A 27,428-nucleotide genomic window follows, 5' to 3' on the forward strand; every position below is an offset into this window, starting at 1 on the left:
AAACTTCAAATAACAAGTTCAAAAGAGCTTTAACGCTTGAGAAGAAAAGAAAAAGACCTAATGCTTCTCAGTTAGTCAAATATGTCCTGCGTGAGAAAGGTCACAGTAAAACAAAAGTCAACTTTTTATTGGGAAAAATATTGCCCTGAAAATTTCACAGAGGAAGAAATCATTGATTGACTTCTGCTCAGAATCATATCTTTAAGGGGACACAAGTTTCTTAGGGATAGAAAACTTATTTACCTTCCTGCTCCATCTACTCTCTAAAGTTGAATTAAAGACTTTAAGGTTGACGTAGAATTTTTGTGGAATGGGCTTGAAGTTATGAAAAATACTTTTTTAGGGTTTAGTGATACTAACAATTTTTATCTAACAGTTTTATCATTCGAACAAGTTAAAATTTCTGAAACCATTGAATATAGATCAAGTCTTTGGTCGATTTAAACAGTTACAAGTTATGTATGCGCGTGGATTACTTTGTCCATGGAAGTAGTCCATATGCTTGGGCTTTGATCAACCTATGGTAAAATATATTTTATTTCAAGACATAATAGAAATTGAGAAGAACGGCGGTAAAGAGATTCAAATAGTAAGCGATATGATAATCAAAAACTTTGGGCAGAGTTGTGCATATCAAAAAAAATTAATCATATTTTACTCATCCAGGAAACTAATCAACATATTTGTTAATAATTTATTATTATGTTTTTTTTTCTTTTTTAGAAGATTTTGATATAATTTTTTTTTACATGGCGGATCCTCCACATCTGATAAAACTTGTTCGAAACAATTTACTTTCAAGTGGATTTCGACTTCCGAACCGTGGAAATTTGGATAAAAAATTATTTAAAATGTACTTGGAGCGCAATCTGTAGGAGACCTAACACCACTTCATAAATGAAAGCCCCTTCACATTAATTGTAAACAAATGATCGTCGTCAACGTGTATACATAGCTACTGAATTACTGAGTCATGAAGTGGCAAGTTTTGTTAAACTTCATTGGCCCGAATTAAAAGAACAATAAGAATTTATATATTTAATCAATAAGTGGTACTCTATTTTTTCATCCAGACGAAAATACAATAGCAAAAAACTTAAATGTGGTTATGGTGGGGTTCTTCTACATGAACAACAGTATGTAGTTGAAGAAGTCCGGAAACAAATGTAGGAATTACGAAAATTCGGTACTCCTCAACATATTTGGTCTTTCCAAAAGGAAATATAATGACAACAAATGCCCTTATACAAATGTTTCCTCATGTCAAGGACCGTTATGGAATCGAATTTATGATGACTTCTCGTTGTAATCAAGACTCTTGAAAAATTTCTTTTTGCGGTTGCGTCAACTAGTTGGCCCTAAAGCATTAAAAGAAAGTGGCGCATCAAAGACTATTTCTTCATAATTTTTTATTATTAGAGTGGAAAGAATGAATGAACCAACAGCTGAGTAGATAAATAATTAATAATTTTTTAATCCTAATTTTTCAAATTTAAAAGTAATAGGCTAATTGATTAATAGTAATACTAATAAGTAATTTAAAAGACTGGGACTATATAATTGAGGTATTTCGACTACTTTTTCACTCGTACAACTTATGCAGGGTGTCCACGATAAATTGGAACTACTTTAAACTTCATCCAGATCCATAATGTGGATATTCGGGGTTAAATCATACTAATATTTCCGTGAACAATACACTATAACTTCCACCACAATTGTTTTGACAACAAACAATAGTCATCATGGAACAAGCAAGCAGAGACGCCATCCTCGAATTGGCTCGCGCGGGACACTAGCCCTCTGCTATCTACAAGCTTCTTAACTACCCCGAGACCACGGTGTACCGGGTCTTCAATGCCTGGGAGGTTGAGGGGAATCTGCCGCAAGGCTCACAACATGAGAAGTGACCGAATCCACACTCCCCGCTTCCTTGAAGGCCTCCGGAAGTCCATCAATGCTTCGCCGGGGACTTCCTTGTCCAGGTTGGCCAAGAACCGTGGAGTGAGCAAGCAGCTGGTCTCCAAGGCTGTGAATGAGGACCTCGGGTACAGGTCATAACGAATGGCCAAACAACACATCCTCACGGCATCCATGAAGGTCACCAGGCTCACCAACGGCAAGCGTCTCCTCAATGAGCTGAAGAGCCATGGAGGAAGAATCATCTTCTTCTTCGACGAGAAGAACTGGACTTTCGACAGAAGCTACAACGTCCAGAATGACAGGTAGCTTGACAAGGAGAGAGAAGAGGTCCCTGCGGTCTTCACCACAAAGTTCCCGGCCTCCGCGATGACCCGGGGTGTCATCTGCAGCACCGGTGAGGTGATGCCTCCTTTTTTCTTCAATCCCAATTATTGTTTAATATCATGTCTAACTTTTTCATATAAACAAATACACTCCAAATTCCATTTTTATCAACCAGGTTGAATTTTAAGATAGTTCCAATTTATCGTGGACACCCTGTAGACACTAGTAGCTAGGCTTAGAATTATAGCAACTATTAGTTATTCATTACTCAGGAGAAGGAGGAATGCGAGAGAAAAGAACTGGAGAACTCCCTGGATCCCAAAGAAAATGTATTCAGAGGGATTTCACACAATAGATCTTCTTAAAAAGTTTTCCTCTAAATATGATATAGAGATCCACATCCGTCAAATGGTTTCAGGCGAGTCAAACGCCTTCCTCTCCTATCTACAACGTCAGGTTCCGTTCAAAGGATTCTTCCTTCCTCACTCCCTGTATGGGATATTATCTCCTTGTAGAGAAGGACCCTAGAGAGGACAGATACCCTTCACACCAACATCTGCGATCTGTGTCCTTGATGTCGATCACGGAGAAATAAATTGTCTTTATCATATTTATATTAATTTCATTTATTAGGTGGAGTCCGTGATGTACGGTCGTCTGCATAGTCAATTATAGAAGCTGGACTCTTTTCTCACTCAAAAACAAGTGCAAAATCATTCTAGAATCTTTAAGATAATGTGCCTCTTTATTGTCTATAGTTTGGACTGTAAAGCATATTATATTCTGCTATTACATATAAATAGATATTGTATCTTGTATGAAATCATCCTAAACATTTATTGAAAAATGAAAGACTGTCACAAAGAAAAAAAAAATCTCTTTTATTCCTAAGAATTGGGAGTCCTGAGCCTCCCTTCTCAAAGTCCGTCAATACAATCTACGAAGAAAACTGTCTGATTTCACTCAAACCCATTTGGTAAATGAAATTGAAGAATTTAGATTTGTAATATTTACGTGCTTAATTCAGAAAAATATAAGCTAATACCTATTTTTAGTATTTTATTAAAAAAACACTTAAAGTAAATTTTAACAGCTTATATTTTTCTGAATTAAGCACGTAAATAATACAAATTTAAACATCAAATAAGTAATTTGAAATGTATTGAAAATACAATGCCATTCATTAAAAAAAAAACTACCATATCTCCACTTTTCAAATCAGGAATAGCTATCTTTCAATGGAGGATATTTAAAAATTTTCACATGTTATTAGGTATGTAAAAAAAATATATTAAAAAAAGTGCCTAGAATAATTAATTTTTATCAAGAACTTTTTTCAAAGCTATTTGTATTTAGTTCATTTTAAGAAAATTACTTTTTAATAATAAAGACCTACTTTGTGACGTCATTTTGCCTTTTCGGCACTGGTAGGTTGAAAGAAACGTATCTGTACTACTTTGTCTCTTTATCTTGCCTATATAAACATAAAATTCAAAGTACAAGTGACGTCATTACTTGAGGAGCTATGAGAAGAAAATTCAATTTTCGGCTTAGATAAAGTGCAATAACTCAGTGCTTATCCAACAAATAGAAGTCCTTTTGCATAGTAGGAATCTATTTAAAGTACTTGATTAAGTTATTTTTGTAACCTACCTATAAGAAGAAGACGTATTTTGTGTTCATATGGAACAAGTCCACGCTACTCAGGAGTCAGATCCGGATCGCTCTACGGTTGGATATGAATATTTAGACCATACTGCTGACGTCCAAATCCACTCTTGGGCTTCTACTCTAAGAGAAGCTATTGAACAGTCCGCTCTTGGATTGTTCAACTACATGACAGATCTTCAAAAAGTAGAATCCAAGTCAATACTCGTACTAAAAGCAGATGGCCACGATTTGGAGAGCCTCTTGTATAATTTTCTTGATGAGTGCCTTTACCATTTTCATGCAGAGGAATATTTTGTTGCATCCGAGATAGAAATCATTGACTTTGACCGCCGACCCAAGGAAACTGAATCACTCTCTATAACCGCGCGTCTCATTGGGGAAACTTTTGATTTGTCTAAACATACACCAGGGACCGAAATTAAAGCTATTACTTACTCTGCAATGCAAATTCATGAAAATGACTCTTTCTCTCAAATATTCGTTATAGTTGACATTTGAAGTATGTTTCTGACATCAATTAATAAATTCTTAAAATTCCCATATTACCGTTTTTATCATTGTTTAAATAGTAGTGGTTATAATTTATACTCAAACCTAAACGAACATAATATTGGGATTTCTAAGACTCTTTGTATATTTTTACCAACGAGTTTTGCATCTACATAATATGTATGTTTCACAAATGAAGTTATGTTTGTGCCATCGTTCAACTTAAATATTTTTCAAATGAACACAAAAATGCAACTACTTTATGGATCTCCGTCTATCACTGTTCTAAGCAAGATATTTAAAGAACTTGTAACAGTATAGTTATAATTATTGCAGTTTTTATACATTAAAAAGTGAAGAAAAAAAAAAAAATAGTAAGAAAATTTATGTGCGAATAATAATCCAATAATTAGTCAATTTATCTTCGTCTAATTCAAGAAAATATTTTATTTTCATGTAATGTTTGAAGCACTGCATAATGGACACTGAATTACAAATATCAGAATTGGAAATGCTAGAATCAATGTTTCCAGATAAAATTAAATATGATGAACCTGAAATGGTAGGCATTCTTAAATCAGGTTCATTTGTAGATGGTTTTCAAATATCATTTCGTCTTTCTATATGGTTTGAAGACGTGGGCAAGGGAATATCACTCTCAACGAATTATCCCACTCATTATCCTTCAGATAAAAAGATTGAGGTGCATCTGAGATCTGATGATTTTGATCGAGAATCCCAATCAAGGATAAATTTAGATATCATGCAATATATTAAGGAATCTTGTGAAGTTGGAGATTTGCTCATGGGAGTTGTTATATCATGGATTCAAGAAAACGGAGTCCAATATTTTAATAAAACTGATAAATTAGCCATTCCAGACAAAACTTTGAAGCCCTCTCTTCAAAAACCTTTTTCTAGACTTTGGATTTATAGTCATCATATTTATAGTAAGATCAAAAGAAAAAACATTCTAAATCTCTCTAAGGACTATAAGGTGAACGGATTTAGTATGCCTGGAAAACCTGGAATCATTTGTTTAGAAGGACAATTTGTTGAAGACATGTGGAACATAATCAAGTCTTGGAATTGGAAAAAAATAAGGGTTAAAATTCAGGAGGTATCAAAACCCATTGAGGATGAAAAAACTTTTTGTAAATTTAATGATTTTACAGAAATTAACTTTCTTAAATCGGATCAAACAAGAGACTACCACATGGATTTTGGCGAGTTTCAACAATTTTTGACTAATTATGGTTTTGAATATATTTTCAAAGAACTAATTGGTTTGAAATAACTATTATATATATTTTTTTAATTAACTCTTTTATTATATGGATAATAGTATGCGTATATCTTACACTTTGGGTAAACGTTTTCATATATTTTTTTATGAGACCGAAGAATAATTCGGTTTCTACTATGTATTGTATGAACTTTTGGTTTACTTTGACAAATAATATACGAAGAATCTTTTTTGAAACTTATATAACATATATACACATAAATATTTTCATTTTTATAGTCTTAAGATCTCATTATTGTTAAAGAATGATAAATAAGTGAATTTTTGGGGAACAGAAGAAATATTTCATTACCTTTATCTTGCAAACTGGTCAATTAAAAGCTATTTACACTTGATTTTATTCTGTATAGAACAAATACAGAAAATTTATTCAAGATTATATTCCTGCAGGGAGTATTTTCATAAGTTTAATTCCAAAAATTTGTATTTTATATTATTACAATCCCTTATTAAGAATTTAAATTGATATATCTTTCATTTGGCTATTGATATTGTACAATTTTGTACCGTAACAGCCCTATTATGTATATATAGCTCAATGTTTAATAGATATGTTTGAGTCTATTATACTTTATATTTAAATTTGTGGAATAAGTTAAGAATTTTAGCTATAGTTTTAAATTTATACTTGATTTCAGAGACTTATATTGATCCCGATATAGCCTTTTAAACAGAATCTATCAATTTCTCATTCTTTCATTGCGACAATCAATTTTAGCTACTTAAACTGGAATTTACGGTACCCGCAATGGGTTATTAAGAATAATTTGTTGATCAAAGTAGATGATAATTTACTGGAAGAATACAAGTTTATTCCATTTTCAATTTTGAAATTAAATCGTAAAGGCTATTAAAAAATAATATTTCATGTAAAGAATTAACAATTTTGATTTCTGAATATTATTTATTTGAAAAACATCTTAACAGAAGAAAGGAAATAATATCGAAAAAAAATATAATTATTCTGAGAAAACGAGGAAATTTTTTATTGAAGGACTTAAACCCTTGGCATACATTTACTCATGTTGGGATCACCAGTTTTGTGTTTCAGGAATTAAACGTGGTAATTGAAGGCTAGCACTTCTTTATTTCAATGTCCTAATAAAACTTAGATGTAAAATGTCTGACATAACTTTTTATGTCTTTAATAGCAGAACATCATCGTTAAATTGCGATAAATAAAAAAATCAAAGCAAAAGGCGGAGGATTTTGATATTTTTAGATTTGATTTTGATTCTTCTAGTTGCTAGTGATGTTAAAAAAAATTAAAAAAAATAAAATAGCCTTACTAATAATAACAAAGTTAAGACTTAAGTACATTATTTTTATTGTTATGATGACAATTCAAGACAATTTTCAGGTAAAAGACTGAATTATCATTTTTAGTAGGATTTTACAAGAAAAATTGAACAACACAATAGGGAATACGATTGAAGAGATGGGAGGTAAATGCGCAACTCAAATAATACAAATAGGTGTTTCAAATATTCTTGGATTTAAGGTGACTATTTCTATAGTGATTAAATGAAAGACAATCGTTCACTTTAACAATAATTTTTTTAATGATAATTTAAATTATAAATAACACCATAATTACATGCCACAGCAATTATGATGTAATATAAATAATTTATGCTTGATTCTTCATTAGTTCATATATTAAATTAATATCTCCGGTAAAGTTTTTCATTTTTTTCTTCCTTCAAGACTGAAGGTAGAAGTCGTAGTGATTTCTCATACGCTCAGATAGCAAAAAGATTAAATAATCCAACAAAAGAAAGAATAATCAGGAATGGAAAAGAAGACAAATAAGGACAAGGAAGGTGCCAAGCGTATGAGTAAAGGAATTTTTGTTTTCTGAATTTAGAAACGAGGCAAAGGGAAGGAGGAAGGTGTATTGATATCAGTATAAATATGGATATAATTGCTCAAATCCTTCTCGAGGTTGGCATTGAAGCAGATGAAATGATTTCTTATTCAAAGTTCTGGAATTATGGAGAAATAGTAATTAAGATAAAAAATGTTCAAAAGATAATAGAAAATGATAGAAAAGGAAACTGTTTTATAATCAAATGTTGTGGTAAAGACAAGAATGAAAAAAGTGTTGCAACTGGAGTAAAAGACTATGAGCTGATTAAAGCAGCAACAGGATTTAAAAAAAAGACCTTTGTAATTCCAAATATTGATCACAAATCCTGAAGAGGTTAAAACAGTGATCGATTCCATAGGGAGGGAAGTAGAAGTATATTACCAGACACCAAAAATAGAAGAATATGATGGTGAATTTGCAAAAAAGATATTTAAAAATCCTGAGATCATCAATGAATATCGTTATGAAAGTCAAAACCATTAATATTCCACAGTCCATCCCAATTAAAAATAAATTGGTTAAGACCGAACGCAGTCTCATTGACAAGCAATGATCTTATTGCATAAAAATTGGTCACATTTATACCGAGTGCGTAGCAAGAAAAAAAGGTTTGCCTAGAGTCTCTCCGTCAGAATATTTTGAAAAATTAAAACTGACGTACAAAATTAATAAAGGAAAGTGGCTTTTACTGAGTAGGAATAATCGGGGTTCTTCATCGAATGATGAGGTAGTAAAGATACACGAAAAAATCCAAAACGGTAAGCAAACTCTTGACGAGACATAAATAAGTGAAACCCCGTCTGTTAGAAACGAGCTAATTTCGGATATCCCTGTTGAACGAACGAATAGGGAGTACATTAATGAAGCAGGAAATAACAAAATGATGTCAGGAGCGGATATTCAAGACGATATGGACAATGAATGCAGCAATGCTGAAGATAGTAAAGCCGGTGAGGCAATCGATGGAGGCAATGTGGGCAGGGGAGGACAGAGACTGAAGGATGAGTGGAGGAAGGTCTAAAGAAAACAAATGTGTACCAAAAAAAAAAAACACACCCAAAACTGATGCTCCACATAAACAAATGTTGGGAAGTCCTGGAGAGGATGAGACGAAGACATTAAAAGAAGACAAATAGCTATTATGATAAGTATGTTATAAGTCCGTTGTATAAATTTAAAACATTCGAAATCAGCAAAAAGTAAATCATATTAAATTTAATGAACACAAGACAGCCGTTGGAATACCTTAGTACAAAATCAAATTTTAGTTTGTTTTCACAAAATGTTAGATCTCTCAAGAACTTTCAAAGGCGCCATGATTATGTTGAATATATAAGGAACAGACATGAAGACATATTCTGCCTTCAAGACCAAAAAATAACTGAAAATGAGTATAAATGCCATGAAGAATGTGGTAAATGTGACCTAAGTGAATTTATTAGTTACAGAAATTGTCTAGGAAATAAAAAAGGGGCATGGACGTTAATTAGAAAATGGCCTAGTATACAAACAAAAATAATCATTGGTAAAAGTTAGAAGGATGGAAATTAATTATAACAAAAGTTTATGGACCAAATGAAGACATGGAAGATTATGGAGAAATATAATATCTTAAGGGAAAAATAGTCCTTCTAGGTGATCTCAACTTATTTTTTAATAAAGAATCTGATTCTATAAACTATCGTGGTGAATATAATATAAAATCTAGGGCTTTTCTAGAATATTTGATGGAAGGTTTGACGATGATAGACGCAGTTAAATATTGGTACGGAGATAGATTTATGGCAACGTGGTTCCACAAAAGTAAAGGCAAGCAGAATAAATCATATTATTTTGGATAAAAACTTATCAAAAAAGTTTAATATATTCAAAAATTGTCGCTCCGATCACAGCACTTTGACTATGGAATTGAATTTAAGTAAACAAAAGAAGAGATCGATTCTACCAAGGAAGGTTCCAGATAATAAGAAATTTGTTAAAATAACCTTAATAATATTAAATAGAACAATAGAGAAGCTGAGAAACTACGACAGTAATGTCAATATGTATATTAAGGGTATGTTTACTGGCATTAAGAAGATTGCAATCGAAATATCTCGGAGTGAACGATTGAAAAGGGATAAAAACATAAAAACCTTGGAAGCTCAATTGCAAACTACTAGAAATTACTTCGAACAGATTCAAATCTCACAAAAAAATTTGTACTCATATAAAAAACGGACATTTAAAAAATATCTGGAGTATTTGAAGGAAATACGTGGGGATTCACACTTTTTGGAAAAGACTGTGTCATAATTGAAAAAAGAAGAAAACACTTCTCTAACCTATAAAAATTGATATTGATGATGCCGAAAAAGTTTATAGGAATATTGTATCAGGAAAATCCCTCAGAATGAAAAAAAAGAACTTTGAAAGTAACAATAGTGTTTTTAGCTATTGTGATTTTAAATATTCAGACAAAACTAAAAGAGGAAAAGTCCCTAGTGGAATAACGGCTGCATTATTCAAGGTTTTCTGTAATGAAACCGCGGAAATAGCATATCTTCTGGCGTAGAGAATAAAGAACACGGGAAACATGCCACCAGTTCCAAAAAATGGAATCATAACTCTTATACCAAAACCGGGAGCAATGAATCTGATCACAATCTGAGACCAATCACACTTTTGGAAATTCTTTATAAAATCATAACTAGAGCAATTACCCAAAAGATTATACTATTTTAACTACAACTATTCCTGAAGAACAGAAGGGATTCATGCCTGGAAGATATATTTATGATATAACATTGAACACATCAAGAATAATCAAAAGCCTTATACAAATGGGAAACATATGGGTAGTTATGGAAATCGTGTTTTGGGCAAGCGCGCCCGCAAATACAACTTCAACTATCTGGTATCCTCATTAATGAATAATGACAAGAGTAGCACTCAGGATCTCTTAGGGAATTATAAGTATAAGTCCCACTTGTCCGAGAATAGAATTGAGGATTGAAAAAAGTGTAATCTTTGCCCATGTCCTTGCTTGACACAGAGTGGGACACGTATTTAATTCCTTCCTCTCATAGCTGCTACTTGTAGCGAATATGTGTGTATACTTTACAGCCCCCAACTTTTATGACCCAAATCATCATAACCCCCTCCCCAAAGAAAAAAAACAAAAAACAGTCCTGTTTATGTATATATCAACCTTGCTTTGAGATATATTGGAAGAGATTTAATTAAATATTTATTGGTGCTATATGCAATATGGGTTAAAAAAACTTCCCAACTTTTCTGCTGGGAACAATAAAAAAACATGATTTCAAAGGTTTTTAATACAACTGAACCTAATATTTCTAAAAAAAATTACTTTCTAAGATATTAAAAAAAGTTTCACTTTACACGGAAACCTTCCGACTAAATGTGGAGAAAACAAAGATATTGGGCGTATCTACTTTTCTTTTTTTTAAAGTCATATTTTTCCAAAAGGTACTATTTTGAGACCTCTAAATTAATAACTTTTAATGTGTAAAAACCAATTTGCTTTTAAATTATGTATTTTCGAAGATGGATATGCTTATACCTAAATAAATTTTACGTCACTTTAATTGTTTTAGGGAAAGTAGTTCAGTTTACAATACTATGTAATTATTAATTATGATAAAGTAAAATATGTCACAAAATTTCAAATTTTATTAGGTTCTGCAATGTTTTGCGAGAAAAATCATTATTTCATTTATTGAGCTGTACGATGAGTTAATTACTCCTTTAGGGATTTATGTTTCTTTATTTCGATGTAAATGCAAACACAAAATTATGTACATACTATATAGAAAAAGAAATCAAATAATATTCTGACAACAAAAAAAAATGACTTCAGTAAGTAATTGATACAAATAAATAAGACATATGAAATTGAGTGTTCAAATTAAGAATTCACTGAATGGGAAGATGTAAGTCTCCACTTTGTTGAAAGGATTCCGGAACAGTAGACTTTATGTCCTTCATTTTACGAATGACCACATCATATTCATCATCTTCTTCTTTATCCATTTTTTCAGGGTCATATCCAGAAGCTACAAAATAAAATAGGCAAATCTTTACCAAATGTGCATATAGTTTAACAAAATTAACGTTTATATTAGTGCCTTTGAAATTACAGGCTTGCAGTAATAGCCATCTAAACAAGCATGTTTCATTAAGTAGATACTTAACTCAAAACTAATTAATACCTAATTGAATTGAAATTAATGGAAGAAATTAAATAAGTTTACTATTTCACAAGCGAAGTAGATATACAATTGTGATGTCTGCATCCCATTTGCTCAGAGAACAGCACTAAACCTAACAACATCACTAAAAACATGACATATCACTTTCGAGTACTTTTGGAGCAAGGGCTTCTTCCCCAGATCTCTACGTAATTGGCCTCTCCATTTTGTACATTCTGAAAAGGGAAGTTAGTGCGACTTTCTATGTAGCGTTGACAATTTGAAGGCCGCCATAGAGTATGTATGGGACAACTTATTGGAGGAGGCTATCCTTACAGCGTTTAAAGGAGTTCCGAAGCGTCTGAAAGCTATAGTTGCCACAAATGGTGGGCATGTGGAATTAACTGCACTCATTTTGAAGGAAATTTCACGTTAATTGCAATGGTGTAACAAAATGTTTCTAGAAATACATATTCGTGTACTTTCTTGGCTGTTAAAGTTGTCCTAAGACTTAAGGGCCACCCTGTATATCTGTTAAATCCAATTTTGGATTAAAATTTAATTCAGATTTAAACATTTTTATTTATTGAAATGCGTGTTTATTCTAAGAATCTAAATATCGAACTCACTCACAATATAACAACAAAATAATAATAATAACAAGGAAAACAAAAGAAAATTAAATAGACTCCAAAACATGATCTCAACTAGTATGTATAAATAATTCAAATTACAAGCACCACATATCTACTTTGCTCATTAAATAGGAAATTATTCTTTATTCCATTTCACTTAGCCCCGTAGAATACAATTGTTTTCTACGAACTTCCATCAATCTCCCTCAAAACTGAATTCTGTTTACCTAAGCAATGGTAATAAAATATAATATACTATCTTTAGTAATATAACAAATGATTTAGAAATGAAATACGGATACTTTCTACAAACGTAAATAATTTATATAACAATACATTACATGTATCACATTTTAACATATCCTATATTCCTCCTCCCTTTCAAGCGTTTTCCTATTATCAGAAATAAGAGGAACGTTGTAAAATGTCTTGAAAGTACAACGCTCTGGACTATAATCCAGATTACATAATATCCTATATTGAGTTGAAGTTATTACACTTAAATGTAACGATCGCTACTCTGGAACAGTTTTTATTTTATTTATCTGTTTCCATTCAGGCTCTAGATATCAATTCCTTCAGCTCTCTTATCACCATAAATGTATCCATTGCCTCCCTGTGTGGTATCCACGAAAAGTACCTAAGAACCTGATGGCATAGTTTAGAGCAAAATTAGTTTGTTTGCAGGAGGAACCACACTTCCATTATTATATTGAAACTCAGTGTCCATAGCACAAGGGCTTATATGCTTAGAGTCTCCCTTGATAAGAAGTATAACTCCTCATTTTCCTTTGAGGGTATCCACACAAAAAATGGTTCAATCTCCATCTCCTCCGGTTTTTTCCAAATCTATACAGGCATATTCTACAGTTTGGCTTTCCTTGTTCCTCCCATATTCATTAAATAAAATAGAGCGGTCGTTGTTAACTATTATTCTCTCCTCCCACATAGCATTTGTATTTTCCTCTTCATATATGTTTTACCAGCAAAGGGCTGCTCGCATTGCTCAACCCAAGGAGTGAGCAGGAAATTAAAGGTCAATGTAATACATTGAAAAAAATTTCTCCGATTTATTTTTTAGCTCATAACTTTTTTGATTTTGAATAAATTTAGAGTCCTTCGATGCAGGCAAGAAATAAAATATATATACTATTATGAATTTTAAAAAAAGTGTTATTAACTGCAAATAACATGCCAAAATATATGCACAGAAAAAATTTTCTAGATAAAAAGTCAATTTTCTATTTAGTCAAAAATTGTGAAATCGACATTTGAGAGGAAAATTGCAAAAACATTATGGCACAAATTTTGCACCAAAAAAAATAGTAGTAAATAATATTTATTGCAATTGTGAAGAGGCACACCAATATTTTTTTCGTACATGGAAAACCAAAAAGTTATGGAAAATAATGTAGTCGAAAAAATAACCCTTGTTCATTTGTTGTAAATATGGCAAAATTATATAACAAAATGTTCCAGAATTTTAACATTATAATTTTTTTTGTACAAAATGCATCGTTCTCTGTCATTTCTTATTAAAAAATTGAAAATTGACATTTGATGAATAAAAGAGCAAAAAATTATTCAGAAAAAGACAAATATTTCAGTTAAACATCAATTTTTATCTGTGAAATTTATATGCAAACAAATTCCCAGAAAAAAACAAAATTTATATTATCTACGAATCCAATATTCCATTGAAAATTCATTTTTCTGTACCTGAAAAAAATTTCTCCGATTTATTTTTTAGCTCATAACTTTTTTGATTTTGAATAAATTTAGAGAACGTTCTTATACAGGGTAGGGGAAACAAAACGTGGACTCGAGTGATGGATTTAGTCATACATAAATACTTTTATATTTTCAATAATAGGCAAAAACATAATGTTGACAAGGCAAAACTTTTTTCACTCAATATGGCCACCTTCATTTTCAATCACAGCCTTTACACGTCTCCAGAAGGCCATGCAGGATTTGATGACACCCTCCTCTAACAAGTTTTCCAATGCAGCCACAATAGAAAACTTCGGCGAGTCCACATTTGGGTGTGAGTTCCTGTTGGGTTCCCTCTCCAAAGTGCCCATATATGAAAGTCCAGTTGTTTCAAATCTGGTAAGGAAGGGGGGCATATTTCTTTGAACCAAAATCGAGCTATGTTGTTAGCGGAGAAGTTTTGCACTTGGCGGACGTGTGAGAGGGGGCACCGACCTAAGTCCACACGTAGTTAACCTGGGGGTAGTTGGTCTTCCGTCATAGCAAGATGGGGTACCTGAGAACCTAAAATAACGGAGGCATCTTCTTTCCAATTAGAGGTTACAACCCCGAGTACCATTGTTTGAACCAAATATTTGTTGTGGTTTTGTTTCCAGAAGCCAGTGGTTTTTACGGCATTTATGGAGTTGATAAACGGTGAAAAGCTTCTTCTCCAATAAAATTTTCACAATTGACCCATTTGCCTTGATCCATGTTAGGATTTTCTTGCACCTTTCGAACCTCCTGGCTTTCATACCCTCTGTCAGAGGGTAGCATGTGGTCCTTGTGAAAGAAACTAATTCGAAGTTGTGCTGTATAGCCCTCCTGATGATCCTAGGAGCCACAGAGAAGTCGTTGGCGAGGCGATTTATCGACTTAGTGGCATATTCCTTTATATTCTTCTCCAAACAAAAAGAACATATTATCCCTCTTTAAATTATGCCCTCCACTTCTTGACATACTGGGGAGGTTTTCTCCATTTTTTTCATTTTGGCCAATTTAATAAACACTCCTTGAACACAAATCAATGTCCGTAATCTTCATCACATCAACTTCAGCGTATAGGAGATCTAAGGTACGCAGCCTTTTTTCTTGTTGCTCGCCTATGATGATGAAATGACTAAATGATAAATATAGTTTGTTTATGTAAAAAGGACGGTAGAAACAGAATTTAAAAATAATGACGAAACCTTTTAGTAGTAAGGAGATAATAAACACTAACTAACAGTCCACATTTTGCTGCCCTACACTGTAGTAGTTTTTTTGAGACTCCAGTAACTGTTTTTATTTAAATTTCAACCCCCAATCTGGTCTCTTTGAGCTCCAAAAAACAACTTATGTGTTTTGGGTATAGAATAAACTCCCTTTAAATGACTCCCCCCTCCCGAAAATAGGAACCCCCGTCTTAGCCAGACTTGGTTCATAAGAGATACCTATGCAAAATTTCAGTCAATTTGGTTCAACAGTGTAGGGACCATACACCAATTATATTTATATATATATATATATACAGAAGATTATGAGCTTTAAAAAAATTATAATCATCAAATCAAAAAAAATGTCCAGATTCTTCTATATTTGTCAAAAATTGTTTAATCAAAATTCGCGAAGAAAATTGCAAAACACTATTTTGCACTAACTTAGAAAAAAAAAAAAATACAAAAATTACAAAAATGAAAACGTATGCCCAGACAAATTTTTACAAACTTTATTTTATCTACAAATCCAATACTGCATTGGAAATACATTTTTTTGCACCGGAAAAAAAAGGAACAATTATCACCAATTTCTTTTTTGCCCATAACTTTTTGATTTTTAATAAATAAAGAAAACGCCGTTATTCGTATAGTTGTTTTTGGCCTTTTTTACTACACCGAAAATCGGCTCCCCCCATCTTAACCTGGCCATGTTCAAATGATGCATGTATGCAAAATTTCAGCCTAGAGGGTCCAACACTCATAAAGAACATACAAAAAAAACCACTATTATACCTATATATACAGATTTTGCGTCTTATTCATATAAAGTAAGTGATTATCATGTTTTGATTTGCAATAAAGACACGTGTTTGGGAGTATAATGGTATTTCAATTACTTAGGCCCATATTGTTGAGTGGTGTTTCATGTGGAAACACAATATCGTCCTTAGGGCTGGATGGCAGCGATTGAGTAAATATTGTCGTGATTTTCTATGGATTTGTAGTCTTGGATTGGAACCCGCGATCGCTAAGTATTATCGTCGTTCAATTTACAAGTAACATCGGTTTGAATTTAGAAATGAATTATTTCATTTACGTGTTTCGTTTGATTCGCTATTGTCTATCATTATGTCTATATATATAATAGAGTTTGTGCGTGTACTAAATGGGTGCTAACACCGTTGGACCTAGGAGGCTGAAATTTTGCATGGGTTCCACCTTCAACCTTGGTCAGGCTAAGACAAGAGTCCTGATTTTTTGAGATATAAGGGGGCTTATTCTATACCCAAAACAATAAAGTTCTTTTTTTGGAGCTCAAGAAGACTAGATAGGGGGTTGAGTTTTAACACAAAAAGTTACTCCTGGGGCTTAAACAATAAGAAGAAATAACATTGACCATTGTCAATGTTATTTTTCGTCTCCTTGCTCGAGTAACCCCGGGTTACCATTTGCCAGTCATCCGTAACTTAGGGAAATACCAAATTTCTAACAAATGAATTGAAGCCAAGAATATAATTTATCTTAGAGCGCAAAATCCAAAACTGATCTCAGTTTTTTTGTGGGTCTTCAGGTTTCCAAAAATATTTGAGATTATAATAATTCGGGAATATTATCGTTCAGAGACATTTTTCATCATTATGTTGCATATTTGCTTGTACAATGTACACCCTTATAAAAAATAGGATCACTCAAAAATACAAAATCGAACCAAAATCATTGGATATGCATATTTTTTAAATAGGTATTTTTTTAAAATAAAACATGGAATATTTTTCTATAATATAAGTTATGATATTCGTTATCACTATGATGATATAGGTGCTTAAATAAGAGTGTCTTTTTTCATCATTTTTCACCCTAAAAAATGGGAATATGTCGAGGTCAGAACAAGATACAGAATCAATACAAGCATTTTTATGATAATGAAAAAACCCTTTTACATCAGTTTTAATCATTGTACTTGAATTTGGTGATGGTCTTAAAGATGAAAAATGTCTGTGAACGATATTAGTCCCGAACTACTATAATCTCAAATATTTCTGAAACCTGACGACCCCGAAAAAAACTGAGATTAGTTTTGAATTTTGCACTCAAATATAAATTATATTCTTGGCTTCAATTCATTGGTAGAAATTTTGACCCTCTAATTGTTCCCCCTGTAATTCTTTATTTGTATGTGTATTTATGAAATATACATAAGATTATTCTGTAAAGTATATTTATTGTACTATGGCTCCACTAAAGATGTAAAGGTTTGTCTATTTTGAGCAAAAATAAAAAGGTTTTTTTTAGAGGCATGTGATAATCTAGAAAGTGAAATTAGGGTGGGTGAATAAAATTCCATTCAGTCGGTCTGTTAATTGAGTTATTAGTCTTGCTTATGGGCGGTCGTCCCAATCATATAATGCAATGGAAGAATCAGCAAATATGAAGATTGTGTCGGACGTAGTAGATTAACACAATAGTATACAAAACAAGTATGAGAAGATGCTTAAGGAAGAAAAAAGAGCTATAAAGTTGATTGAAGGAAAATCAATTAAAGGTGAACGAGAAGCAGAGTTGAAACATGTAAAGGAACTTGTATCCATTCAGTCTACGAATTTTCGTTATGTTACCTCTGTACTTAATGCGGTTCCAAGGCTTCAGTTTGCTTCATTTGATGTAGCGTTAACGGAATTTTCAAGATAGAGAGAAGAATAGCTGTTTAAAGGGAGAACCTTTGGGTAAAGTAGTCTCGCTACCTATCAATGAAAAGTGTTCTGACGAGGCTACGAAGCTAATGGAACGTTTGTATGATAGAAGCTGATAGTTCGTTCACAAATTAATTGATTTACCTCTTTGTAAAAATAATTATAGATATATCAGTCAATTTTATGACAGAGTATCATTTGTCAAAAGATCTTTAGAGATAACTAATAATAAACTAAAGACTTACTAATTGATGAAGAAAATGCTAGAAGATTTGTAATACCAAATATAGAAAATAAACTCCTACAAATATTGAGAGAAGGATCGGAGCATCTTCTTAGCTCAAATGATTCTTCTTATTGTACCATTGAGAAGCTATGGAACATTTGGATATAGCAGTCAGAGTGACTGAGACTGGAGTCAAGCTTGAACATTTATCTAAAAGTCTAAATCATCATTTTACAAAGTCAGTGTAAAGGATAAGTTTTGTTTTTTATGTTCTGGCGAGCTTCATCCTCTTTAGCAACGTAATTTATTTAAGATTAAATCTTTAACAAAGCGTTTTAAGATTACAGGTTCAAACAATCTTTGTTATAATTGTCTTCATAGAGGTCACATATATTATGGTTGTATGTTCGGATTTTGTAAATACTGAGCAAAGACACATCATTATTTGCTTCATATCGATAATTCGATGTTTTCAAAAGGAACATCTAGTGGGTCATTGTCTAATATGGGAGTTATTTATGGAAATCCTACTAGATCTTCAATTTTAATGTTAGCTTTAACGACTTTCATATCGTCTAACTTAGCAAGGACATTAAGATCCCGAGGTGTCGAAAATAAATCAATCTATCCTTTTCCTATACACATCCGTCCGTCCATTCTCCCGATCTAAGTAGGAATCCCACATCTGTGAAGTATCCAAGAATATGGATCAATTGCTCCATATATTTCTCGAAACCACCTGGGATCCCCTTCCCTTAACACAGAATCGCAAAGAGGATTGAGAAGGACGCTCACAACCAAACTCAATTTTTCTGCAGTTCGCTTGCCGGATCGACATCGTTATGAGCCTGTCTAGGACGTCTAGTTTCACCGTGTACTCTGCAAGAATATTCCTCGCTTAGGCCTCCCTAATACCTTGAATCCTTGTAGAATATTTGTCATGGTTTCTAATCCACAGAAGGAGCAACTCCTCTTCGTTACATCTCAGAGTGACTTATTTAGAAATAATGAGGAGGTGGACACTCGATACTTGTGTGCCTGAAACAGAGTATTTGCTATACAAGCTTTGCAACTTATCGCTAAAGCCAAAAGGAAGAGTGTTCTAGAACAGCATGGACAGTGCACCATACACAAAAAGAATGTAGATTTAAACAACAAGGAAGACAAAGCTATATACAAGGTGCTCAACATCATTCCCTCCAACGATTACAGTGATGGCGTCTTCAATACCAATCTAATGAATACCTTTGTCTCTGATAATATTCCCCTTGCCAAGATCAACATCTAATGTTGACTAGTGTGTATGTTTCATAGTTTGATCTTTTTTACATTGGTCACACCAATATTGATACAAGAAGTCATGAATTACCTTCTTTATGTAGCTTGGGAGAAAAACTGGTTTTGGCTCTCACTACCCTTCTTCACAAGATGGTCTGCAAATTCGTTTCCTGTAATGTCAGCATATCCTTTGCACCATTCCGTATGTATATTTTTCTCACTCATTCCTATGATAATGGTTTCTTTACATTTTAAAACTTCCTTACTAGTAGTAAGTGGATTAAAGATTGTAGCAATTACTGATGGGGAGTCTGATCTGATTACACTATCCAACAAAATCCCACTTTTTTTTTATGCATAAGAACAGCATATGCTCAACTTAGTACAATTTGATTCCCTGATTCCAAATATGGTCTTATTTTTTCTCTCATAGCCTCGTGGCCTTCAGAAAAAGGGCATACATTTTATGTTATTTTTGACTCTTTTTAAGGTTCAAAGCTGTTTTAATACCTCAGTGTTGAAGATTAGGATAAATTATGTTAATATATTTTAAAGGTGAATGTTAAAAAATTCTAAAACTATTTTTAAAATGACTACATCATACTTTTAACTTGAATAATCTTTGTTTAAAGTGGAATATAGGTGTTTCGTATAAAGAGGCACGTAGCTTCAAGACGAATAGATTCAAAAGTTTATAAGAATCTCATTGGATAGCTGAAAGTATGAACTTTGATTTTAAAAAATGAGCCTCTCCAAAAACGCTCTATATCGTTGTCAATTTAAGATAAGGCCACGACAATATTTCTAGGAAAAAATCATTTTTGAATTGATTTCATAATAAAAATCCATAAGTCAAAAGTCAGCCAAGGTCCTCAAAAAGAGTTAACAGGCTCTTATATGATTATTTAATCGAATAAATAGGTAAAAAAGCACTTATGTCCTCCTGATTTATATTTGATATCAAAGATGTCAGAAATGAGGTTTACCTTGTTATACATAGGTTTCTTGAAACACCAGTATCAATGGAATGAACCAAGGAAAAGTTGCCATATCAATATTTTTCGGTAGACGATATTCCAAAGCCACTGGCTCTTTGATTGAAGCCATGCTGTTTGGCGGCTTCGATGGTTTTGGCCCAATTATTTTCCACAACTCCCTCGAATGATAAATTTAACTACTCAACATTGGAGTAATCATAGGAAGGATCTAAATTTTGATTTTCCATACTTTATTCGAAACAAAAAATAATTAACAAATAATCATACTTCTGACGTTGAAGCAAATGGAGCCACGACAGGAGAAGAAACGGATATAGTGGGGTATGTGGGGATAGGAAGAGATGTTTTCAGTAATATTTGTTGTTGTTCTCTGAGCAAATGGGATGCGGACATAACAATTGTATATCTACGAGGTGAAGTGAAATTATATATTTACTCGTATAGTCACCTATTTAGTAAATACATAGGTTAATAAATGTATAAGTAAGTTTGAAAGGCTCAACTTGAATTTGAAATTAATTATTTGAAAATTAGTAAGTTCGTTCTATCTCTAGCATTTATCAATTACCATATAACTTAAGAATTAAATAAGTTTAAAAAAGTCAATTTCGAATGTTTATCAACTTACAATTAGTTATCTGAGTACAAAAAATAATGGCAAATAAAATTATAATGAAGGCAACATATGATTCTTATTATCATTCAAGCACAAAGTCATAATTTGCAACTCCATTTAGGATAAAATTAAAACACACCATAGAATAATTATGAAATGCCTGAAAATAGTTATTGATATGCTTTCTTCTTCTTTATACATAAATTAGATACATATATGGAATACAATTCCTATTTCCTGGGTTTCAAATTTATAAGTATATTTTTAAATTATCTCGAAGAAGAAGTCTGAGTAAAATTTTAAGTAAAATTATCTTTTGATCTATATTAAATGCTAAATTATAGTATATATATCTCATTCCAAGCTAATTAATATTATTTCCATCTAAAAAATTATGCTACTACACTATTATCACAAATGTCAAATAAGTAGAGTAAGTAAGTCTTAAATACTTAATTAGACAAAATTTTGAATTGTTGGACCGTCAAACATTACTTTGAGAATATGAAACTGTTATTGTTAGTGTGATGTATAATCCTACAGACTGCACCATGGATGGTTCGAAGATTTCCAATAAATAAATAAAGGCATGCTACTACGTACGTCTTTATTCCAAATGTCTCCATTCAACAACTATCAAGTATTTTATGTCTATATCAGAAATAATTTCAGGTTAAACTGATAAATGGATCTATCTAAATTTTATATATATTTTTATTCAGTTTTATATTCTCAAAATAATGTTCAATTATCACATAAATGTCAAATTATACATTTAGAACTTACTTACTTTACTTATTTGACTAAAATATTGTTGATAATAGTGCAGTAGCAGAATTTTAGAAATCAAGAATCTTGAGTAGCTTGGAATGATATATATCGACTGCAACTTTGGATTTAAACATAAGTCTATTTAACATTTGACTCGGACTTAGTATATTAGAACTTAGAAATATGATTAAAGAAGATTTAAAACTCAGGAATAAAGAGATATTAATTATTCCTTAACGAGAAAAACCTTAACTTATAAAATATATTGTTTACCAGATTTGGGACAGTTCTAGATAACTTTCGATTAAAGAAATTGGTTTGTGAAATTTATCATTCATTATAACCTTCTGATAAGATCAAATACAAACATAATAAATAAATTTATTTGATATGAACTATCTCAAGGGTGGAAAACTAATTAATTACTTTTCAACTATTCAAGAGCCTTAAATTTTTTACATATTTGATGAGATATTTTCCCAAATTAATTATTTTTCTATTCATTCTTCTCAATACAATTGGATCAATGATTACGGATATTAATTTTAAATTTGAATTCGATACTCTAAGTTGTCTAATAAATGAATAAATATGTAACGGATCCCAAGTCAAACGAGATATTGCATTTACTTCCTCACCTTTGACAGCTTCTGGATAACGTATAACCATCTTTGACTTGATTACTTTGATACGTTTAAAGATGGAATCCAAGTCTTTTCTCATGTCAGTAACTAATTTAGTGTGATTTTTGAAGTCCTTCAAAGATTTCTCATACCGAGTCATGGAAAGACTATTACAATTGGCCAACATTTCATTTGTTTTTTCAAAACGTTGAAGCCTGAAATAGACGAAATGTATTAAGTTTATGTTTACCATTGAATAGAGAGAATTACATTTTCTTTTGAGCAATAACAATGGATGCAATATCCTGTTGGTTGACAATTCCTGCAAGGCCCTGAATGAATACTTCAGATGCTGTATAATTTTGATATATACTACACTCCAATCCCTTGGACTCCTCTATACTATCTTCCGACATGTTAAATTTCACTGGAAATACAATTGACAGTATAAATATAATATTATAAGGATTAATTATATTAATATAATTATTGCTACATGGCACAGGTCAGTGAAGTGTTAGTAATTGCAGAGCTTATTTCAGTATTATCTGTTCAAAACAAACAAAGATGTAGTATTTTCCTTTCAGCTGTTTTCATTAATTTTCTTAGGACTCAGGGAGTACTAGCCTTGAGCTCTATAAGAAGAGTTACGTCACAAGATTTCAGCGCCCCCTTGTGACAGATATCAAATGGCCCAAAAAACCTTAATACAATAAATTAGTACTAAAACAATAATTTTATTGAACTCAATTATTATGAAAAAATAGAATACTTACTTTAATAATAATTTATTCAACTTACTCAATTTCACATACACACGTCTTACGAAAGTAGAAGAAGCTATTCTATTTTCTTTGATAATCACATTTACATTCTTAAATGTATGCCCATTCTTATACTATCCTACTTAGACACAGTAAAAAAATAAAATTTTATGATAAAAGCCTTCCTTTATATGGTACCAGGCTAAAGACAAGGTGAATATTAGTGCCACAGGGTCCTGATTAGACTTATAAGTTATATAGACTATCTGGAGTGGCACCAGATTTACTGTGTAACCTCATCGATATTTCTAATAGCATCTTAAAGAAAAAAATAAGTCGCTAGCAGGTTCTTAGTCAGTATGTAGATTTTTTTATTATTCATTAATTAATTGTCTCCTTATTATTTATAGGCCACGTGGCATAATATGTATCTAAACCAAATCATCAAAATTTTAACAATGAATTGAAATAAGAACATTTTCCAATTGTGTACAAGTTTGCAATGCTGTCCAGACATTGATTATTATTTAACATCTATGTTAACTAATCCAAGGTACAAAGTTGTAACTTGTATAAGAGGTAATTTCTTCGTCTTAATATGCATTAATTAATTACAGCATTGGTTATGGAAGGTTTATAGAAATATAAGGTGAGACCGTTGGTGTCAGGAAAAAATGGCAAGATAAAAAAAAGGAAAAGTCTCTAAACGGAAAAAATGGCAAGATACTTTTAAACTGTTTTAATATCTTATCACCAATATAATATATTATAAGATAAAAGAAAAATAAACAAACACAACAGTGCTTCCAATGGAAGGAGTGCTAATCACTTAATTCTCCGTTATTAATTACAATAGCATTAGACATGATAGACTATTCATATTGGACAAGACTCTTGGATTGACGGACAAGTATTTGCAAAATACTATCCAAGAGCAGCGATTTCCACTTCGTTATGATCCAGGATGTGAACCACTAAGAGGTTTCCTGCAGGTAGTCAAAGGTCGAGTCGTTGGAGAGTGCGAGGAAAACTGTATAGCTCAGTACAGTTGGAGTTTTCTGAAATTACAATAGAATGATGGTCTTCGTCTCTTCATAAACCTTCTTTCTTGTCCAAAGAGAACGAAACGGCAGTTCCATCCTTCACACTGGTTGTTAGTTCTCGGGCAGTCAGTGATAGTGGCACGATGGACGTTCCAGAGTGTGAGAGGAAAGAAATCGCTTTGCTCATTACCCCGCTCCGTATGATGTCAGAGGTGTATTGTGTCATATTCCTCCGCGCTTTCCTCCCGCACTCTGGAACATCCATCGTGCCACTATCATTGACTTCACGAGGACTAACAACCAGTATGAAAGATGGAACTTCCGTTTCTTTCATCTCGTTTGACACTACTACCCATCAATTTGGAAATGCATACCGCCATATCAAAGGAAGAATCGACAGTTTCCACCACCCTTGTTCAAGAAGCGATTGGTCAACTTCCTAAATAAAGCGCAAAAGGATATACATTGAGCAACATAGCTTAAAAACTTATGCGAAAGCTATGTCGCTGGGCATAAGACTATATCCCAGTTCCTGTCAGGTGCTGGTTACAATATCCGATTTCATGTCTAAAACAAGGGAAGAATTTCTTAAAATTTTTAATAATAAAAGTACAATTAATTATATTTATGTTCAATTGTAATTTGTTTATAAATAAACTGGTTTCATTGATCCTGTATCTTTTATTGAACTCGAGATATTTTCTTTTTTTTGGGTGAAAAATGATGAAAAGCGACACTCTTATCTTTAGACCTTTTTAAGTTATTCATCATTCAATGATAAGGAATATCATAGAAAATTATTCCATATTTTATTATTTTTTTAAAAGCCCTATTTACAAAATATGCATCTTTAAATATTTTTGTTTGATTTTTTATTTCTTGAGTGATCTTATATTTTATAGGGATTTACAAGCAAACACATAGAAGATTGAAGGAGTCGACTCTTCTCTTTTGAGGCTTAGCTTGGTCAAGGTTTCTTCTTCGGATAAAGTTTTAATCTGCCATCATTCCCGTAGAAATTGGAATTCAAGCATCTCCTGTTGAGGATAAAGTATCTCGAATCCCTTCTTTTGTACTATTTCTTAAAGAACATGAAACTATTTCTGTCTTTAATTAAGGAAGATCGATCTAAGCATATGAAAAACACTTCAAAATTAAAAATGTGTCGCTCCATTTATCCAATTGTTTGTGTGTATTATGTTTGATATGTTTCAACATTAAAATAATAACTAATATATCATATTCATGATGTGATTATCTTAAATAAACATATTTATTTTATCCCAAATTGATACATCTATTATGTATTGATATTATCTATTACTTTTATGATTTTATTATTGATTTTTTCCCATGGAATAAGATCTAAATTACTTAAAAGTTACGCATTATTTAAACATCCATAAGCCTAAAATAACGATTGAAATTACAAATTTGTTGATATATAATTTATTCATAAAACGAACTTTTTAAGGGCCTTTGAAAAAATATAAGTGTATTTATTTAAGTAACAATTTATGATCACCCGAAGTGGAATAATACTCAACATGATCAAAAGAAATAAAAAAGATTGTATTTCTCTGTAGTTGAAAGGTAAACCTGAGTTTGGAAATACAACATAGTTAAGAGAAATTTAAGGCACCTGAAATCTTTGATAGCATGAAACCTTCCCATAGAGTTGGCTCTAACTATATGTACCTAAATTAACCAAATTAGATAATTACATGAGTGTCGAATAAATTTTTTTAGAGCCTTTTCATCGTCATAAAATATGCATTTACATTTATTCAATAAATAGATTAATTGATGAAATTAAACAATGACAAAGGTCAGGAATTCACATTAATATTTGTTTTACAAGTTAATGAAGCTGGAGCTGGATTCTCATTCTAAAGTGAAATGAAAGAGTTATAACATTCATATTCTCTGATAAATATCACTGAAGACCATTATTATTTATTACAAACGTAGTTACATATTCAAATGTCATTGTATCAAACTAAAAAAATACACTTAAAAATTCGTTGAAAGAGTCTATAAGTCACTTTTTATGGTTCTCATACATGGCTTGATACATTGGAAGTAAGAACTCACAGTCCTAGATAAACAACTTCGAGAATTCGAGTCCTTTTGATAACTACGTAATGAAGCCTGTTTCGTTCTCTTTGGGAAAGAAAGAAGGTTTATGAAGAGACCATCGTTCTATTGAAATTTCAGATTGCTCCAACTGTACTAAGCTTTACAGTTCCCCTCGCACTCTCCAACGACTTGAACTTTGACTACCTGCAGGAAACCTCTCACTGGTTCACATCCTGGATCATAACGAAGTGGAAATCGCTGCTCTTGGATAGTATTTTGCAAATACTTGTCCGTCAATCCAAGAGTCTTGTCCAATATGAATAGTCTAATGATATTGTAATAAATAACTGAGAATTAAGTGATAAGCACTCCTTTCATTGGAAGCACTGTTGTGTTTGTTTATTTTTCTTTAATCTTATTATATACTATATTGGTGATAGATATTATATCAGTTTAAAAGAATCTTGCCATTTTTCCTAAAATCGAGACCGTCATGTGATCGGACTTTATAGAATTTTCAATTTGATGTATCGTACCGACAGCTGGGCAAGATAATTTCGACAATTACGCAACCAATCACAGTCTATGACGTCATTTATTTGTATCCCGCAACCCTTCTTTTTAAAAGAAACAGAAAAAATGGCCCGAAATCATCTGGTAGTTAGTCAAATTAGTGAATCATACCACTCCTATCTATATTTTAAATACTCGCAGAATATCAGTCATATTTTTTCTTCGCCCTTTTTAAAATAAATGACATATTATTAATATGTGACATATAAATATAAAGCTGATGTTGATCTCATATTTTAAGTATTCTCCTTTAATGTACAATATTTTATTATTAGAATATAGTTCTGTTTTAACCCTTTATCAGAGTATTACTTTCTTTCCTCCTGCCCCCTTCTTCTTGTACCTTCTTCCCTTATGCTCCTCACGGAGCGTCCAGTTCTCCTGGCCCCTTATCACAATCATGAT

General features: G+C 32.1%; 3 protein-coding genes and 2 long non-coding RNA genes across 19 annotated transcripts; 4 read left to right on the top strand and 1 right to left on the bottom strand.

Annotated features, from left to right (window-relative positions):
- Positions 1-723: 723 nt before the first annotated feature.
- LOC121117900 (RWD domain-containing protein 2A) lies at positions 724-5,903 on the top strand. 4 transcript variants are annotated; one of them, XR_011780118.1, is made up of 3 exons: positions 724-2,823; positions 2,881-3,223; positions 4,877-5,903. XR_011780118.1 is itself a non-coding variant. In XM_071888528.1 (2 exons), exon 2 carries the CDS (start codon positions 4,886-4,888, stop codon positions 5,702-5,704), a length of 819 nt encoding a protein of 272 aa, XP_071744629.1. In that variant the 5' UTR covers positions 3,104-3,223; positions 4,877-4,885; the 3' UTR covers positions 5,705-5,903. The 4 variants fall into 4 exon arrangements, 3 of the variants coding, with proteins under 3 accessions (XP_071744629.1, XP_071744628.1, XP_040568359.1); XM_071888528.1 differs by lacking the exon at positions 724-2,823 and having other exon boundaries at positions 3,104-3,223; XM_071888527.1 differs by lacking the exons at positions 724-2,823; positions 2,881-3,223 and adding an exon at positions 3,407-3,520.
- On the top strand, positions 3,779-4,458 carry Archease (protein archease). Its single transcript, XM_071888529.1, has one exon. The coding sequence runs from the start codon at positions 3,931-3,933 to the stop codon at positions 4,414-4,416; it is 486 nt and encodes a 161-aa protein (XP_071744630.1). The 5' UTR covers positions 3,779-3,930; the 3' UTR covers positions 4,417-4,458.
- A 5,429-nt stretch (positions 5,904-11,332) lies between the features above and the next one.
- LOC121117317 (kxDL motif-containing protein CG10681) lies at positions 11,333-23,504 on the bottom strand. 12 transcript variants are annotated; one of them, XR_011780095.1, is made up of 6 exons: positions 23,366-23,504; positions 22,835-22,991; positions 22,580-22,779; positions 20,822-21,002; positions 20,543-20,762; positions 11,333-11,641 (listed from the first exon to the last, which is right to left on the bottom strand). XR_011780095.1 is itself a non-coding variant. In XM_040711712.2 (4 exons), coding segments are annotated over exons 1-4 (498 nt in total). In that variant the 5' UTR covers positions 23,367-23,504; the 3' UTR covers positions 11,333-11,501. The 12 variants fall into 12 exon arrangements, 7 of the variants coding, with proteins under 7 accessions (XP_040567646.1, XP_040567648.1, XP_040567649.1 ...); XR_011780092.1 differs by lacking the exon at positions 11,333-11,641 and adding an exon at positions 14,242-15,266; XR_011780093.1 differs by lacking the exon at positions 23,366-23,504 and having other exon boundaries at positions 22,835-23,148.
- LOC139905394 (uncharacterized) lies at positions 16,185-25,659 on the top strand. Its single transcript, XR_011780097.1, has 2 exons — positions 16,185-19,758; positions 25,274-25,659. It is a non-coding gene; the product is annotated as an uncharacterized lncRNA (long non-coding RNA).
- Positions 23,541-25,041, top strand: LOC121117318 (uncharacterized). Its single transcript, XR_005864152.2, has 3 exons — positions 23,541-23,681; positions 23,739-23,881; positions 23,946-25,041. It is a non-coding gene; the product is annotated as an uncharacterized lncRNA (long non-coding RNA).
- Positions 25,660-27,428: the final 1,769 nt, after the last annotated feature.

This window comes from Lepeophtheirus salmonis, chromosome 5, assembly GCF_016086655.4.
Source record: "Lepeophtheirus salmonis chromosome 5, UVic_Lsal_1.4, whole genome shotgun sequence".
Lineage (NCBI taxonomy): Eukaryota > Metazoa > Arthropoda > Copepoda > Siphonostomatoida > Caligidae > Lepeophtheirus > Lepeophtheirus salmonis.

Bases quoted from the DNA above. Each gene is read 5' to 3' on its own strand.
- Archease (XM_071888529.1), top strand. From the start codon at position 3,931: ATGGAACAAGTCCACGCTACTCAGGAGTCAGATCCGGATCGCTCTACG.
- LOC121117900 (XM_071888528.1), top strand. From the start codon at position 4,886: ATGGACACTGAATTACAAATATCAGAATTGGAAATGCTAGAATCAATG.
- LOC121117317 (XM_040711712.2), bottom strand. The intron at 22,780-22,834 runs GTAATTCTCTCT...CGTCTATTTCAG, and splicing joins GTTATTGCTCAAAAGAAAAT to GCTTCAACGTTTTGAAAAAA. The intron at 11,642-22,579 runs GTGAGGAAGTAA...TTTATTTTGTAG, and splicing joins TTATCCAGAAGCTGTCAAAG to CTTCTGGATATGACCCTGAA.